At 36.5% G+C, this 18,907-nt stretch overlaps 1 protein-coding gene across 1 annotated transcript in view; it reads left to right on the forward strand.

The window, feature by feature from the left end:
- ENPEP (glutamyl aminopeptidase) overlaps positions 1-18,907 on the forward strand; it is a 106,244-nt gene that overhangs the window by 49,783 nt on the left and 37,554 nt on the right. The window contains exons 7-10 of the mRNA XM_007191041.2: positions 8,298-8,432; positions 10,281-10,346; positions 15,455-15,520; positions 15,657-15,808. Coding sequence (XP_007191103.1) covers positions 8,298-8,432; positions 10,281-10,346; positions 15,455-15,520; positions 15,657-15,808 — 419 coding nt within the window. The remainder of the gene's footprint in view (positions 1-8,297; positions 8,433-10,280; positions 10,347-15,454; positions 15,521-15,656; positions 15,809-18,907) is intronic.

Raw genomic sequence — 18,907 nt, forward strand, 5'->3', positions numbered from 1 at the left:
CTTTGCTTTCACCATTTGTCCCAGGGTTCTGTCCGTCCGCTTCTTTTTTTTTACTTTAAAAAAATTTTTTTCTTAATAATTATTTTTTTTTTATTTTAATAACTTTATTTTATTCTATCTTACTTTATTTTATTTTATTTTATCCTCTTTCTTTCTTTCTTTCTTTCTATTTTTTCTCCCTTTTATTCTGAGCCGTGTGGATGAAAGACTCTTGGTGCTCCAGCCAGGCATCAGGGCTGTGCCTCTGAGGTGGGAGAGCCAACTTCAGGACACTGGTCCACAAGAGACCTCCCAGCTCCATGTAATACCAAATGGTGAAAATCTCCCAAAGATCTCCATCTCAACACCAAGACCCAGCTTCACTCAACGACCAGCAAGCTACAGTGCTGGACACCCTATGCCAAACAACTAGCAAGACAGGAACACAGCCCCATCCATTAGCAGACAGGCTGCCTAAAATCATAATAAGGTCACAGACATCCCAAAACACACCACCGGGCGTAGACCTGCCCACCAGAAAGACAAGATCCAGCCTCATCCACCAGAACACAGGCACTAGTTTCCTCCACCAGGAAGCCTACACAAACCACTGAACCAACCTTAGCCACTGGGGACAGACACCCAAAAAAAACGGGAACTACAAACCTGCAGCCTGTGAAAAGGAGACCCCAAACACAGTAAGATAAGCAAAATGAGAAGACAGAAAAACACACAGCAGATGAAGGAGCAAGGTAAAAACACACCAGACCTAACAAATGAAGAGGAAATAGGCAGTCTACCTGAAAAAGAATTCAGAATAATGATAGTAAAGATGATCCATAATCTTGGAAATAGAATAGACAAAATGCAAGAAACATTTAACAAAGACCTAGAAGAACTAAAGAGGAACCAAGCAATGATGAACAACACAATAAATGAAATTAAAAATACTCTACAAGGGATCAATAGCAGAATAACTGAGGCAGAAAAACGGATAAGTGACCTGGAAGATAAAATAGTGGAAATAACTACTGCAGAGCAGAATAAAGAAAAAAGAATGAAAAGAACTGAGGACAGTCTCAGAGACCTCTGAGACAATATTAAACGCACCAACATTCGAATTATAGGGGTCTCAGAAGAAGAAGAGAAAAAGAAAGGGACTGAGAAAATATTTGAAGAGATTATAGTTGAAAACTTCCCTAATATGGGAAAGGAAATAGTTAATCAAGTCCTGGAAGCACAGAGAGTCCCATACAGGATAAATCCAAGGAGAAACACGCCAAGACACATATTAATCAAACTATCAAAAATTAAATATAAAGAAAACATATTAAAAGTAGCAAGGGAAAAACAACAAATAACACACAAGGGAATCCCCATAAGGTTAACAGCTGATCTTTCAGCAGAAACTCTGCAAGCCAGAAGGGAGTGGCAGCACATATTTAAAGTGATGAAGGAGAAAAACCTACAACCAAGATTACTCTACCCAGCAAGGATCTCATTCAGATTTGATGGAGAAATTAAAACCTTTACAGACAAGCAAAAGCTGAGAGAGTTCAGCATCACCAAACCAGCTTTACAACAAATGCTAAAGGAACTTCTCTAGGCAAGAAACACAAGAGAAGGAAAACACCTACAATAACAAACCCAAAACATTTAAGAAAATGGGAATAGGAACATACATATCGATAATTACCTTCAACGTGAATGGATTAAATGCTCCAACCAAAAGACACAGACTGGCTGAATGGATACAAAAACAAGACCCGTATATATGCTGTCTACAAGAGACCCACTTCAGACCTAGGGACACATACAAACTGAAAGTGAGGGGATGGAAAAAGATATTCCATGCAAATGGAAATCAAAAGAAAGCTGGAGTAGCAATTCTCATATCAGACAAAATAGACTTTAAAATAAAGACTATTACAAGAGACAAAGAAGGACACTACATAATGATCAAGGGATCGATCCAAGAAGAAGATATAACAAGTGTAAATATTTATGCACCCAACATAGGAGCACCTCAATACATAACGCAAATACTAACAGCCATAAAAGGGGAAATCGACAGTAACACTATCATAGTAGGGGATTTTTAACACCCCACTTTCACCAATGGACAGATCATCCAAAATGAAAATAAATAAGGAAACACAAGCCTTAAATGATACACTAAACAAGATGGACTTAATTGATATTTATAGGACATTCCACCCAAAAACAACAGAATACACATTTTTCTCAAGTGCTCATGGAATATTCTCCAGGATAGATCATATCTTGGGTCACAAATCAAGCCTTGGTAAATTTAAGAAAACTGAAATCGTATCAAGTATCTTTTCCGACCACAACGCTATGAGACTAGATATCAATTACAGGAAAAGATCTGTAAAAAATACAAACACATGGAGGCTACACAATACACTACTTAATAACGAAGTGATCACTGAAGAAATCAAAGGGGAAATCAAAAAATACCTAGAAACAAATGACAATGGAGACACAATGACCCAAAACCTATGGGATGCAGCAAAAGCAGTTCTAAGAGGGAAGTTTATAGCAATACAATCCTACCTTAAGAAACAGGAAACATCTCAAATAAACAACCTAACCTTGCACCTAAAGCAATTAGAGAAAGAAGAACAAAAAAACCCCAAAGTTAGCAGAAGGAAAGAAATCATAAAGATCAGGTCAGAAATAAATGAAAAAGAAATGAAGGAAATGATAGCAAAGATCAATAAATCTAAAAGATGGTTCTTTGAGAAGATAAACAAAATTGATAAACCATTAGCCAGAATCATCAAGAAAAAAAAGGAGAAGACTCAAATCAATAGAATTAGAAATGAAAAAGGAGAAGTAACAACTGACACTGCAGAAATACAAACGATCATGAGCGATTACTACAAGCAACTCTATGCCAATAAAATGGACAACCTGGAAGAAATGGACAAATTCTTAGAAATGCACAACCTGCCGAAACCGAACCAGGAAGAAATAGAAAATATGAACAGACCAATCACAAGCACTGAAATTGAAACTGTGATTAAAAATCTTCCAACAAACAAAAGCCCAGGACCAGATGGCTTCACAGGTGAATTCTATCAAACATTTAGAGAAGAGCTAACATCTATACTTCTCAAACTCTTCCAAAATATTGCAGAGGGAGGAACACTCCCCAACTCATTCTACGAGGCCACGATCACCCTGATACCAAAACCAGACAAAGATGTCACAAAGAAAGAAAACTACAGGCCAATATCACTGATGAACATAGATGCAAAAATCCTCAACAAAATACTAGCAAACAGCATCCAACAGCACATTAAAAGGATCATACACCATGATCAAGTGGGGTTCATTCCAGGAATGCAAGGATTCTTCAATATATGCAAATCAATCAATGTGATACACCATATTAACAAATTGAAGCAGAAAAACCATATGATCATCTCAATAGATGCAGAGAAAGCTTTCGACAAAATTCAACACCCATTTATGATAAAAGCCCTGCAGAAAGTAGGCATAGAGGGAACTTTCCTCAACATAATAAAGGCCATATATGACAAACCCACAGCCAACATTGTCCTCAATGGTGAAAAACTGAAACCATTTCCACTAAGATCAGGAACAAGACAAGGTTGCCCACTCTCACCACTATTATTCAACATAGTTTTGGAAGTGTTAGCCATAGCAATCAGAGAAGAAAAAGAAATAAAAGGAATACAAATTGGAAAAGAAGAAGTAAAGCTGTCACTCTGCAGATGACTTGATACTATACATAGAGAATCCTAAAGATGCTACCAGAAAACTACTAGAGCTAATCAATGAATCTGGTAAAGTAGCAGGATACAAAATTAATACACAGAAATCTCTTGCATTTGTATAAAGTAATGATGAAAAATCTGAAAGTGAAATTAAGAAAACACTCCCATTTACCATTGCAACAAAAAGAATAAAATATCTAGGAATAAACCTACCTAAGGAGACAGAAGACCTGTATGCAGAAAATTATAAGACACTGATGAAAGAAATTAAAGATGATACAAAGAGATGGAGAGATATACCATGTTCTTGGATTGGAAGAATCAACACTGTGAAAATGACTATACTACCCAAAGCAATCTACAGATTCAATGCAATCCCCATCAAACTACCACTGGCATTTTTCACAGAACTAGAACAAAAAATCTGACAATTTGTATGGAAACACAAAAGACCCCGAATAGCCAAAGCAATCTTGAGAACGAAAAATGGAGCTGGAGGACTCAGGCTCCCTGACTTCAGACTATACTACAAAGCTACAGTAATCAAGACAGTATGGTACTGGCACAAAAACTGAAATACAGATCAATGGAACAGGATAGAAAGGCCAGAGATAAACCCATGCACATATGGTCACCTTATCTTTTATAAAGGAGGCAAGCATATACAGTGGAGAAAAGACAGCCTCTTCAATAAGTGGTGCTGGGAAAACTGGACATGTGCATGTAAAAGTATGAAATTAGAACACTCCCTAACACCATGCACAAAAATAAACTCAAAATGGATTAAAGACCTAAATGTAAGGCCAGACACTATCAAACTCTTAGAGGAAAATCTAGGCAGAACACTCTATGACATAAATCACAGCAAGATCCTTTTTGACTCACCTCCTAGAGAAATGGAAATAAAAACAAAAATAAACAAATGGGACCTAATGAAACTGAAAAGCTTTTGCACAGCAAAGGAATCCATAAACAAGACCAAAAGACAACCCTCAGAATGGGAGAAAATATTTGCAAATGAAGTAACTGAGAAAGGATTAATCTCCAAAATTTACAAGCAGCTCATGCAACTCAATAACAAAAAAACAAACAACCCAATCCAAAAATGGGCAGAAGAGCTAAAGAGACATTTCTCCAAAGAAGATATACAGATTGCCAACAAACACATGCAAGAATGCTCAACATCATTAATCATTAGAGAAATGCAAATCAAAACTACAATGAGATATCATCTCACATTGGTCAGAATGGCCATCATCAAAAAATCTAGAAACAATAAATGCTGGAGAGGGTGTGGAGAAAAGGGAACCCTCTTGCACTGTTGGTGGGAATGTAAATTGATACAGCCACTATGGAGAACAGTATGGAGGTTCCTTAGAAAACTAAATATAGAGCTACCATATGACCCAGCAATCCCACTACTGGGCATATACCCTGAGAAAACCATAATTCAAAAAGAGTCATGGGGGCTTCCCTGGTGGCGCAGTGGTTGAGAATCTGCCTGCTAATGCAGGGGACACGGGTTCGAGCCCTGGTCTGGGAAGATCCCACATGCCACGGAGCAGCTGGGCCCGTGAGCCACAATTGCTGAGCCTGCGCGTCTGGAGCCTGTGCCCCGCAACGGGAGGGGCCGCGATGGAGAAAGGCCCGCGCACCGCGATGAAGAGCGGTCCCCGCACCGCGATGAAGAGTGGCCCCCGCTTGCCGCAACTGGAGAAAGCCCTCGCACGAACCGAAGACCCAATACAGACAAAAATAAATTAATTAATTAATTAAAAAGAAAATCCTTAAAAAAAAAAAAAAAAACAAAGCAGCGACTTTAAAAAAAAAAAAGAGTCATGTACCAAAATGTTCATTGCAGCTCTATTTACAATAGCCAGGACATGGAAGCAACCTAAGTGTCCATCATCAGATGAATGGATAAAGAAGATGTGGCACATATATACAATGGAATATTACTCAGCCATAAAAAGAAACGAAATGGAGTTATTTGTAGTGAGGTGGATGGACCTAGAGTCTGTCATACAGAGTGAATTAAGTGAAAAAGAGAAAAACAAATACCGTATGCTAACACATATATATGGAATCTAACGGGGAAAAAAAGTCATGAAGAACCTAGTGGCAAGACGGGAATAAAGACAAGGACCTACTAGAGAATGGACTTGAGGATATGGGGAGGGGGAAGGGTAAGCTATGACAAAGTGAGAGAGTGGCATGGACATATATACACTACCAAACGTAAAATAGATAGCTAGTGGGAAGCAACCACATAGCACAGGGAGATCAGCTCGGTGCTTTGTGACCACCTAGAGGGGTGGGATAGGGAGGGTGGGAGGGAGGGAGAGGCAAGAGGGAAGAGATATGGGAACATATGTATATGTATAACTGATTCACTTTGTTATAAAGCAGAAACACACACCATTGTAAAGCAATTATACTCCAATAAAGATGTTAAAAAAAAAAGATGAATGGATAAAGACAATGTTGTACATATATACAATGGAATACTACTCAGCCATAAAAAAGAGTGAAATAATGCCATTTGCAGCAACACGGATGCAACTAGAGATGATCACACTAAGTAAGTCAAAAAGACAAAGACAGATACCATATGATATCACTTATATGTGGAATCTAAAATACGGCACAATGAACTTATCTACAAAACAGAAATGGACTCACAGACATAGAGAACAGACTTGTGGTTGCCAAGGGGTGGGAGAGGGAGAGGGATGGACTGAGAGTTTGGGGTTAGTAGATGCAAACTATTACATTTAGAATGGATAAACAACAAGGTCCTACTGTATAGCACAGGGAACTATATCCAGTCTCCTGGGATAAACCATAATGGAAAAGAATATAAAAAATAATGTATGTATGTGTATAACTGAGTCACTTTGCTGTACGGCAGAAATTAGCATGACATTATAAATCAACAATACCTCAATTTAAAAAAGAGAGAGAGAAAACAAAAGAAAAATGTCTCCACATATTGCCAGATGTCCCCTAGTTGAGGACCATTCATCTATGTTGAAAATTGCTGATTTCATAATTTATTGAAATTAAACTATATAAATGAAAAATTATTTTGTCCTGTATTTTCTATAAAGTAACCCTTCTTATACCAAGATGTATTATTTATGTAATGTATTGTATATGTAATATTTTAACATTCCACTTTCAGTGTTTCAAAAACAATTAAATATTGGAAAAATTTAGTATGCAGTTCTTAAATGAAATTTAATCATATGATCCAACTCATTCATTCTTCACCTATTCATTCATTCTTCATTCCGTGAACACTACAGAGGACCCAAAACTGAATAAAACACACTTCCTGCCCTTATAGAAGTTCCTAATTTAGGGTCTGATGGTGGAGGGAATAGATAAACTAAGATACATTGTAAGAGAGCTTGATAAGTACCACAGTAGTGGAGCCTCATTTTACAGGTGAAAAAATCTGATGCCCAGGAAGGTAATGTAACTTCCAAATGTCACATAGACAATTGGTAGCACAACCAAGACGAGAGTCAAATTTCCTGACATTGAGATTAAGATTCTTTCTTCTTACCTAAACATTTTAGGGGAACAAAAATTAAAATCCAAGACAAAATTACCTTGATTGACAGTCATCACTTGACAATAGTACCTTGCCTATTATAAGTGGAATTCACAAAATTGGAAAATGTAAACTAATATAGCATGCTCCTTTTGGGAAATATTTTTGATTAAGTAAGATCAATAAAGCTTTTGATTTTTATTATTAGTTATTTAATAGAACTAGATTTCAGAATCTAATTGATTAAGAATCAAAATAATAACAGCAGCTAGTGTGTTAGGTTTTCACTTTGTGCCAGGTACTATGTCAAATGCCTGCCATGCATTATCTCATTAAATCCTCTGCACATTTCTAAAAAAGTAGCTGCCATCATGGGTGAGGGAAATTAAACTCCCATGTCTAGAAAGTGGAGAAACTGAGCTTTGAACCTAGGAATTTTGACTATAGTGCTAGACCTCTCAAACACTCTATTTTGCTGAGAAAACCTAGGACAGGAATGAGAAGGTAATTATTAGAACTAAAGCAAAAGTTAATGTTTTCTTCAATTAATTACGAATCATCCAAATTCCAATGATTAATGGAAAAAGACCCCTAAAACAATTTTTGGCAAATCAACACGTTTCCTTAAGTCTCAGGCAAATCTGTGGGGTGATATCATCATTCTTATTGCACAGATATGAAACAGAGCTTTGAAAGTTTGGCTCATGTCTGAAAGTCACACAGAAGTAGCAGAAACAGAATTTATAAATGCTTCTGTCTTCTTGGCCTGCCATATAGGGGTGAAGTCAAGGGAATTATAAGTAGAAGGGAATGGAATCAGTGTAGAAAAATCAGTGCAAAATATGATTAATTTGAATATCTAATATTTGTTTTAAATAATATGAGTCATTTATATTTATTTCCCCCCAATTTGTATTATATAAACGATATTTTGACATATAAACCACCATAAAGGAAGTGCTAGATTTCTTTGGTTCATCCTGTCATTTCAGCGTAATCAGATGCTACTTGAAGATGTATTACCTGTACAAGAGGATGATTCTTTGATATCTTCACACCCAATTATAGTCACTGTGACAACTCCTGATGAAATAACATCTGTTTTTGATGGGATTTCCTATAGCAAGGTGCGGAAAATATGACACTGTTTTGAATGTCTTCCTGTTTAGTGGTTTTTCTCTTAGTAAATGCCTAAAAATGGTAAGAATGGTTATACTATGTTAATGGGCTTTGGGAAACAGTGTAGAACTTATTCCAAGTGCTGGATATTCAATAGCTTATAATTTTCAGCAGAAATGATCAATGCTGGTCATTGTCACAGGATTCTGAATCAGATTTTTAAAAGTTTCTCTTCTCACTTCTGTTTATTACGGCTATCATTCTGACAACTGAACATTTACCCTTTAAGCATCCAATTTAGAGTTATTTGACTTGATTTTTTAAAAGACAGTAAATCTTCTTTTTCTGCCATGTGGTCAATGAGAAGTGTCATATATGTGGACGCCTTTTCTAGTAGAATGCTTCCAGTAAGCACTTAAATCCAATTCCGTTTGAAGGCATTACTTTCATCCATTTTTATATACGATTTAAACATGAATTTGTTAGCATGTCATAGATGGGGCATTTTTATCCAGTAAAATTTTATGAAAAGTTGCTAAAAACCCACAGTGACCTGAAGCTTTATGCTACCCATTTTTCTCCCACAACTTCTCCTGTAGCTTCTCCTCTAAACATATTCCACACCTGTATGCAACATATTTTAGTCAATTTTCCACCTCAGCCGCTTGTGGTTTACGCACTAGGTTAAGTTGTTCAAAAGCCACGGCAAACTAATACATTTTACTGTTCTGGGTGATACCCAAAGTTTTATTTAAGACAAAATATTATAATTATTAAAATGAATATTAGATAAAATTGGCTTTAGTGAAAAAGCCTTCTATATATTAGTATTTGAAGTTTATAGCATTATATTTTTTGGCTTTCCCTCTCATATGTTCTCATGGCATTATTTCAGGCTTCCGTTATTCATTTTTCTTTTATATTATCAATGATTCTTTTTATCTTTCTGTTAAAAAGAAAATTTCTAATCCACTTATAGTATATTCTAATAATTCACATAGAGACATTTATATTTATTAAATCAGCTTCTTCCTAAGTTCTAGATATTCCATGGGTATAAGGTATTAGGTCAGAAATAAATACATGTTTCTAAGCCTTTAGCTTTATACTAGGTACAAAAATAACTTATATTTTAATAAATTACAGTAGAAATTGCTAACAAATGGGGAAGCAATGTTTTTCTGGTCAGTTACTTGAAAATTGATTTTTAAATCTATGAATAATGCATTTAAAATTAATCTTATAACATATGAAAAGCAAGTAGACAGCAGAAGTATTCATCAGACTCTTCAGACTAAATAAAATCAAATGAGATAAACCACTTTGGAAGAGTAGCATTTTATGCCTAAATTATATACATAATTTATATTAAACTATCTGACCAGATTAATTCCTCAACTGTCTACTCTCCTCTGTTAAAATATAATTATTTTTCCCAAATATTCCAATATACTTAAGAAGTAGCCAGAATTTTATCCTTAAGTTGCTTTCCTTGTTCATCAAAGAACATGACTTTTCTAAAACTTTTTCCAGTTTCTCTTTCATTAGGAAAGCCCCATCTACTGGTTCATGTGGTAAAGTGCAATAATTATTTGAACCTTAAGTTACTGAAACGATGGTCATTTTATCAATTTCTCCTTGCCTTTTAGTTATTTTAGAAGCATAGATACAGGGGGTATGCCAAGTGGTATTTTCATCCTAAAATCACAGATTGATAGCCATATAATTTAGCAGAATCATCTTAAAGACATTATCTCACAAATATGATCATGAAATACTAGTCACAATAGTGATCACTGATATTTGTTTCTTACATATCCTTTATTAATTTAACTTCCCATTCTTTTCCATCATAGGGAGCTTCCATTCTGAGAATGCTTGAAGACTGGATAACACCAGAGAAATTTCAAAAAGGATGTCAGGTATGATTTATTACTTTTAATATTATTAAAAAACTACACTGATATATGGCTGATGAATGTTAAGATATGTGATTAATTAAGGACAATTCCCTTTTTACTTTTTCCTTTCCTTGCTCAAGGATAGGTAATATTGCAAAACACAAAAAGGTGATCACATCCAGGTTAGTACCTACGTTGTATCTGTAATTGTCATTTAACAAAAGTTTCACAGAGAAGTGAAACAGATTACTTAGTTATTTTTTACACCCTTTACATGTGTATTAGCTCAGTCTGCCATAACAAAACACCATAGATTGGGTGGCATAACAACAGAAATTTATTTTCTCACAGTTCTGTAGACTAAGAAGTCCAAGACCAAGGTGCTGGCAGACTCTGTTTTTGGTGAGAGTTTTCTTTTTGCTGTGTCCTCACATAGCAGAGAGAGAGAGAACCTTCTTGTGCCTCTTCTTATAAGGACACTGATCCCATCATGAGGCTCCCACCCTTATGGTCTCATCTAAACCTCACCCTAAACCTACCAAAGGCCTCATCTCCAAATACTATTACATTGGGCATTAGGCCTTCAAAGCATGAATTTTGGGGGAACACAATTCAGTCCACAGCAACATAATACAAAAATTTAAATCTATCTGTAAAGCTCTTCCATTATAGTTTTTAAAAGGACTTTTCCCTTATTATTGGATTATAAAATGGTTAACACACATATTCCTATTATGATAAAGTCAGTGAATAAAGAGGGCCTGCTTCTGTTTGGAAAGAGAAATAACAAATCAATTTCTTAAAGCATTTCACACATCCCACTTAAGCTTATTCCTCCAGTGGCTGTTTCAGTTCCATTGCTGTTCTTCTAGACCATAAGCCAATTCTCTCAGGGTTTTATATTATCTATATTACCACCATTGCTACCTTGTGCCCCTGTAACTGTCCTGTCTGCAGGTTGGCTCTGTTGCAGCCTAGGGATGGAACTGTCTTCCGACTCTTTCTCTTCCATCTCCATCCCCCCTGCTGTGACATCCCAGGTACTAGGCAGAGCAGCGCCGATAGTATCCAACCCATAAAACAGAAAATGGGTGAGAGCAGTGCCCTGTTAGCTTCCCCAAAGGGTACCAGTACTTCCTTTGGATATGATTCCCCAGGACAGTGCTTGCCCACCATTCCTACAGCTCTCACTACTGCCAAGTCTTCTTATGTGGCAATCAGCATTCTCCATAATACCATAAAAGGAAATGGTCCCCTTCTACTCAATACTTAAATTCCTAGGTGACTATTAAAGTAAAAAATAAGACCAGGATTTAGGAAATATTCAGGGAGCACATCAGTACATTTTACTACTTTTGTCCATGAATAAAATATTCTGTGTGGACATTAGGTGGAAAGAGAGAAGCTATGTGTTTGTTCTTAAGTGTACATTAGAACATCTTGTAAACTTTTCATCAGCTTCAGACTCAAATTTCATACTTCTTTAACTGTAAGCACCTTTTGTGAGGAACTGTGTCTTCTATATCTTTGCATATACTCCCATGCCTAGGAGAGTGCATTATAGATGTTAGAAGATCCAAAAAACGCTTCTTGAATGAATGAATGGTCTATAATAAATAATATAGAATATAAAAATAAACAAAGACAATTCATTTTTAAAAGTAAATTAAAATTTCATTTGCATAGTTTTCATTCTAAATTAAGCTGATGAATAACACGTTCTTGGAATCTTCAAAGTGGACTTCAAATTAAATAATTTTTCATATTAACTTTTTTTGAGAAGTACCAAAAGAGTCTTTAAAAGAGAATACCTGTTCTAATAATTTAATAATACTCTTGCATTTTATTTAGCTCATATCTGTGATATAATTAATTAAAAACCCAGTCCAGTCTAAAACTAGTATTTCTCACGTTAAAACCATCTTCCTCCACCCTAACTGTGACTACAGATGGCGCTAGAATGAATAGATACTAATTTTCATATCACTATAGTGCTATGGAATTAATTTACAAAAAGACACTGAAACACTCATTTTTTGCCTTCAATCTTCAAACACTAGCTAATATCTGAAAATAGTATATGACCAATATAGGCCACACTCAATAAGCTCTCAAACCAATTGGAACATCCCTTCACATAATTCTAGTATCCAAATGTATCTCTCCTTGACTTATCATCATGCTATGACTGCTGCTCCTAAACCCCACAATATGTGACACTGTCCAAGACTTTTCCCTTGCAAATCCTAACTTTCTACCAAAAGTGACTCTTCATTAGCTAACCTGGTGTGGCGCTAACTCTGGGGATGGCCAGCTCTCTGTTCTCTTTCATGCTTATCACCTTAACCCCAAATCCAATCTCAGACAGCAAAGTAGGTACTGAGTGAGGGGAATTAAGAGTAAAACCATCAACTGGAAAATCTTTCAGGCTGTGCTTTTATGTAAAAAAGTGTATTAAATTATGGGGCATTGATAACAATGTATGGTCATGAAATAGAAGCTGAGAAATATATCCATCCTTTCTTTTTCTCCTAGTATCAGTAGTATCGCTGAAAAGACAGGAATGGTTCAACTGGAAAATGTCCTGTCCCTTCCTGAGATACTAGTCATAGAAACACTGTTCCTTTCCTTTGTGCACACTGATACTAACTGAGGGACTATTATTGGGGAACCTAGGTCATCGTGAACTTTTGACTGGAATGACTGCATCGTGATTATGCAAGGTGAAGAAGGAAATTTCTTAATATAGAATATTCAAAAGCACTAATCTAGACAAAATAAAATTAGTTCCTTTTAATATACTGCTTATATAAGCCTCTAGCTAAGGTGAAGCAAGAAACTGCAATTTAAAAAACAGTAACAATGGGCTTCCCTGGTGGCGCAGTGGTTGAGAATCCGCCTGCTAATGCAGGGAACACGGGTTCAAGCCCTGGTCTGGGAAGATCCCACATGCCGCGGAGCAACTGGGCCCGTGAGCCACAGCTACTGAGCCTACGCGTCTGGAGCCTGTGCTCCGCAACGAGAGAGGCCACGACAGTGAGAGGCCCGCGCACCGCGATGAAGAGGGGCCCCCGCTCGCCGCAACTAGAGAAAGCCCTCGCACAGAAACGAAAGACCCAACACAGCCATAAATAAATAAATAAATAAATAAATAAATAAATTTATTTTAAAAAAACCAAAAAAAAAAAACAGTAACAATAACAACAGTGACGAAAACCACACAAACTGATCCAGGATTCAGAAGTCTCTTCACTGTAATCTCAGGCAAATCTCTTCACCTCTCTAGACACCAGTTTCCTTCATGCCCCAAATGTGAGAGTTGTATAAAATAGTACTTAAGGTTCCTTTCAGTTCCAAGATTTCATGTTTCTAAGTACAAGGCACCGTGAATATACAAAGAAACTCCTCTAAATTAATTTTAAGAAGATACTATTCACTGGAAATCATCATTAACAGGTAGCTATGATTATAATTATTACTATTCCCAGCATCCAATTATTTTACTAAGAAGGAATGAATGATCTATGCAAAACTCTGGAACGAACACCTAAATTTGATACAGAATATGTGCCTTTCATTTCTTCTCCCTTCCTTCGCCTGCCCTCCAGTGGCAGTGCTGAGCAGTGAACCAATCAAAAGAACAAATATGAAGGCAGCATTCCAAACTGGCCTCAACCCTCTCCCAGGCATCTTGGAGCAGTCCAGATAATATTGTTTTATCTCTCTATGCCTAAAAAGAGGAATTTAGAAGATAACAGGGCTAAGGTATAGCACCTCCTGAAAATCAGAGCAACTTAGAGTGAAAATGATATGAGCAAAGTCAACCACTGGTTATTTTCTTTGAAGGTTCAAAGACCACTTAAGAAGGTTCTATTTCTATCAAAGACTTCCACATTTTAAACAGGACAATTCTAGAGCATAACAGAGGAGTGATACAGCAGGAATTCTGGAAGGTTTCCTGGAGAACTATAAGTAGTGCTCAATTATGAGATTAGAAGAAGACAAGGAATTTTCTCTAGGGATATCATATTATGCCTGAAAACTCATATATAGAGAGGTTTTGTGACTAGAACTGACAAAAAGGGAGCCTTGTAGTTAAAAGATTTGTATTTTTAAAATATTTGAAAAATGAAATCTTACTCTTTAGAGTGAATAATTTTCCCAATTTAGCCATCATCATCATGAGTATTATTATTCAGAAGACTGCATATTCATTTATTTAGAGCAGGAGTCTGAAAACTATTATTACAGCTTGCAGGCCAAATCCAGCCCACCACCCATTTTTGTAAGGTCTGCAAATGAAAATCACTTCTAAAATTTTAAATGGCTGGAAAAAATCAAAAGAATATTTCATGACATGTGAAAGTTGTATGGAATTCAAATATCAGTGTGTATAAATAACATTTTATTGGAAAACAGCCATTCTCATTCATTTACATATTATCTATGACTGCTTTTGTGCTATTTGGGCAGAGTTGAGTAGTTGTGACAGAGACTATATGTCTCACAACACTTAAAATCTTTACTATACAGCTTTTTACAGAAAAAGTTTGCTGAGCCTTGGCTTAGAGCCGAGCTCACCAGTTTTATCTTTGCATATCACTTCAATCACTCATGTGTGATGGGGTCATCTAGTGTCTGAGATGAGAAAACCCTACTGGTGTAAATAAAGGTAGGGGATGCAGCCAGCAGTGGACAGGTTAACACCAATAAGTGAACATCATAGAATTATGGATCTTTTTTCCTAGTGGATCAAAAATGTTATGGACTGTTGACTGCTTGCTAAACAGTTGACGGTCCTTAAGCATCTTATATTGAAAAAATTAAACTCTTTCCCTCACCTGTTCACAATTCCATTAGACTAAAACAAAAAAACAACAACAAAAAAGAGAATTATCTCATTAATAAGAAAAAATATTCCTTATGCTTTACAAATAAATCGTTATTTGTACAGTGTTTTTATAGGTTACAAAATGTTTTGCATACGGCGTATCATTTGATTTTCATTCTAGGTACATTTGCTATATTATTCATTAGAGCGAGGCATGTTGAAGGGTTCAGCTCATGTTGTGGAAGTATGGAAAAAGCAAACATTGACTTTTGAAATACTTGTTATCTTTCACATGCAGAGTTACTTGGAAAAATACAAATTTAAGAATGCCAAAACTTCAGATTTTTGGGCAGCACTTGAACAGGTAAGGAGGAGTATATCCTCAAATATTTCTTTGATTAACAAATGATTTATCAATCATTTCTTTATCTGATTATTCTATCCTTTTATTTCCCCTTATTTGTCGATTGATTATTCTCTATTTTTTAAAAAAATCTTAGGCAAGTAAGCTACCAGTGAAAGAAGTAATGGACACCTGGACCAATCAGATGGGTTATCCTGTACTTAATGTGAAAGATATGAGGAACATCACACAGAGACGCTTTCTGTTGGACTCGAGAGTTAATTCTTCTGAGCCACATTCAGTTTTTGGGTAAGAATCTATAACGCATTTCAAGAGAAAAGCAGAAATTTGATGGAAATACTGGCCATTTGCTTAGACCTTGCTCTTCAGTACCTGATGCTTAAGCACAGTGTATTTAGGGAAACAAAGGCATTCAGAAATAGCTCAGTTGTCTTCAGGTTCCAAATGATGGACTGAGCACATGCATGCAAGTACTATTCTTCCCAGAAATCAATGAATAAAGAAACAGAAGTACTAAAAGAAATAAACTCAGAGAAGCAAAGAAAATAGGAAGGGCTAAATGCATCATAAAATTCTAGATGAAGAAAAGCAGAGGGAGAAATATAGACAAAAAACAGAGGAAGATGCAGCCAGATAAAAAGAGACTTTCAGCAGAGGCGGAAGCTGATTTCCCCTATCCCTAGACAGGCTCTGGGCTCAGTGTCAGCACTCAGAGTGGAAGGCAGGAGTGAGGCTGAAAACAGGGCAATTAATTTGAAGTCTGGATTCAGGACAGTTGTGCCAGCCAGACCCCGCCCCCTCCACTTTCCCTTCATTGACTGCCATTCTTTCCTCTGCACAGAGCTCTCAAAAGTCTGGCAATGACCCAAGGCAAAAATCCAGAGGGCTTTTTTTCCTAAAGAAATTGACCAAGACGTAGAGGAGAGCTAAGGATTTCCATTTGGTTGGGACACCCAAAGTAAAGCTTTCCTCCTTGTGGCATTTGTAGGATGGATGGGCTGGAGCTGCCAGCTCCCCTCATACATACACAGAGCCTCTAGTCAGACTTCCTGTTCAGCGGAGAAGTCAGTTTCAAAAAATATACCTCCCTTCTCTACTCAGCCATAAAAAGAAACGAAATTGAGTTATTTGTGGTGAGGTGGATGGACCTAGAGTCTGTCATACAGAGTGAAGTAAGTCAGAAAGAGAAAAACAAATACAGTATGCTAACACATATATATGGAATCTAAGAAAAAAAAAAAAAGTCATGAAGAACCTAGGGGTAAGATGGGAATAAAGACACAGACCTACTAGAGAATGGACTTGAGGATATGGGGAGGGGGAAGGGTAAGCTGTGACAAAGTGAGAGAGTGGCATGGACATATATACACTACCAAATGTAAAATAGATAGCTAGTGGGAAGCAGCCGCATAGCACAGGGAGATCAGCTCGGTGCTTTGTGACCACCTAGAGGGGTGGGATAGGGAGGGTGGGAGGGAGGGAGACGCAAGATGGAAGAGATATGGGAACATATGTATGTGTATAACTGATTCACTTTGTTATAAAGCAGAAACTAACACACCATTGTAAAGCAATTATACTCCAATAAAGATGTTAAAAAAATATATATATATACCTCCCTTCTCAACAGTAGAAGGGTTACATACAAGACACCAAGAATAACCAATTTAGTCCTTCTTTCTAAAATATGAATGAACAATCAAGGATCTCAAGACACATGAAAAAAATCTAAAAGCATAAAAGGTAAAATCTCATATGAAGAAACAAGAAACCTATCTCTGTAAGAGACATTAATTGAAATAAAAAATAAATTTATGAAATATATTAAGAGATCAAAGAAGCTATTATATCCATTAACTAAGAGCAGAATGTTTTCGAAAAGACAAACTGAGAATATAAAAGAGCTATGAAAGATTAAATTTTGGTTGTCAAAAAAATTAATAGACCAACTAGAAATAAATTTGGGGAATTCCCTAAAAGTACAGGACAAACACACATAGAACTGGCAAATATGAAACAGAAGACAAATATGGAAAATCTAGCACCCAACTAATAGAAGTCTCTCAAAAAAAAGAAAATAGAGAAACTTAAGGGGCAAATTGTACCAAAGAAATAATAAAGTGCACAAGGATTCTGATTAAAAGGCCCCATTGACTACACAGTACAAAAAGGAAAAAACAACAAAAACATACCTAGCTATAGCCTCATGAAATTTCAGAAAACAAGGGTACATGAGTTAGTGTGGCATTAGACTTCTTTACAACAACTCTGAACTCAAGAAGAAAATGAAGCAGTCATTTAAAACGTGGATGCAAAAAATATTTTCAACCTCTAATTCTCTAGGCAGTTCCCTAAACCAAACGTATAAGCACAGTGAAGACATTTTCTGACATGCAGCCCCAGAAAATGTTTTCCACACAGCACTTCTTAGAAAGTTACTAAGGCTGCAGTCCAGGGGGATTGGAGCCTGGAGAGAAAAAAAATATGAATAAATCAAAAAAAGAGGAAGACATAGGATCCAGGAAACAGTTCATCCAACCTAGGAGAGCCATGAAAGGAAATGCAGACCAATAGCGATCCAGTGGGCTCACAGTGCCATAAGAGCAGGATGACTCGGGCTGAGTTAGGTGATCCCCAGGAAAAAGACAGTATAATTGGGAGGATGGCAGAACTGGGGAATTGGTGAAGGCCCATCAGTCTGGCCAACTATAACGAAGAAAATTAGAAAAAAACAAAATCAAGGCTGTATGTAAAAATTGTGATCCAAAAATATGAAGCAGGTAGAATGATTTTATGCCATTGATAAAGTATAAAGAAGAGGAGTCTATTTTACCCTTATGTTAGCGTGTTAGGGGAAATTTTCATTTAAGTGACTCAAGGGCCATGAAATCAGACCATTGAGAAGGAAATATGACTCCAACACACTTCTCGGCCAGCAATATGTGTAGAGCATAATTTCGTATGTGTTATTTATTATCTTTTAGCTTTTATAATCAACCAATGGATAACATGTTAATATTTGTTATAGTGACAGGTTAGATTGTAAATATAAACAGTCTTAACATTGTAACAAGAAAAAACAGCTGACAGAAGAAAGGAGGTGGAAGAGGAAGAAAGGGTGGAAAAAAAGGATACTGGATACTGATTCAGTGGTGGACCAAAGCTGGCTTTAATCCCAACTCAGTGACATCATTCCAGTAGCCTGAAATTGGTCATGATGTGAGTTAATGGAAATCAGCAAATACTACATTCCACTTCCCACCCCTGCCCTGAGAGCTGGTTGTTAAGCATTTATCAGCACTGCACAAGATAACCTTATTCTACAGTTAGGAGAGAGTAACAATACTAAAATTTATAAAACAAGAAAAGGCAGTATGGGTATATTAT

The sequence above is a fragment of the Balaenoptera acutorostrata genome, chromosome 5 (genome assembly GCF_949987535.1).
Source record: "Balaenoptera acutorostrata chromosome 5, mBalAcu1.1, whole genome shotgun sequence".
Taxonomy (NCBI): Eukaryota; Metazoa; Chordata; class Mammalia; order Artiodactyla; family Balaenopteridae; genus Balaenoptera; species Balaenoptera acutorostrata.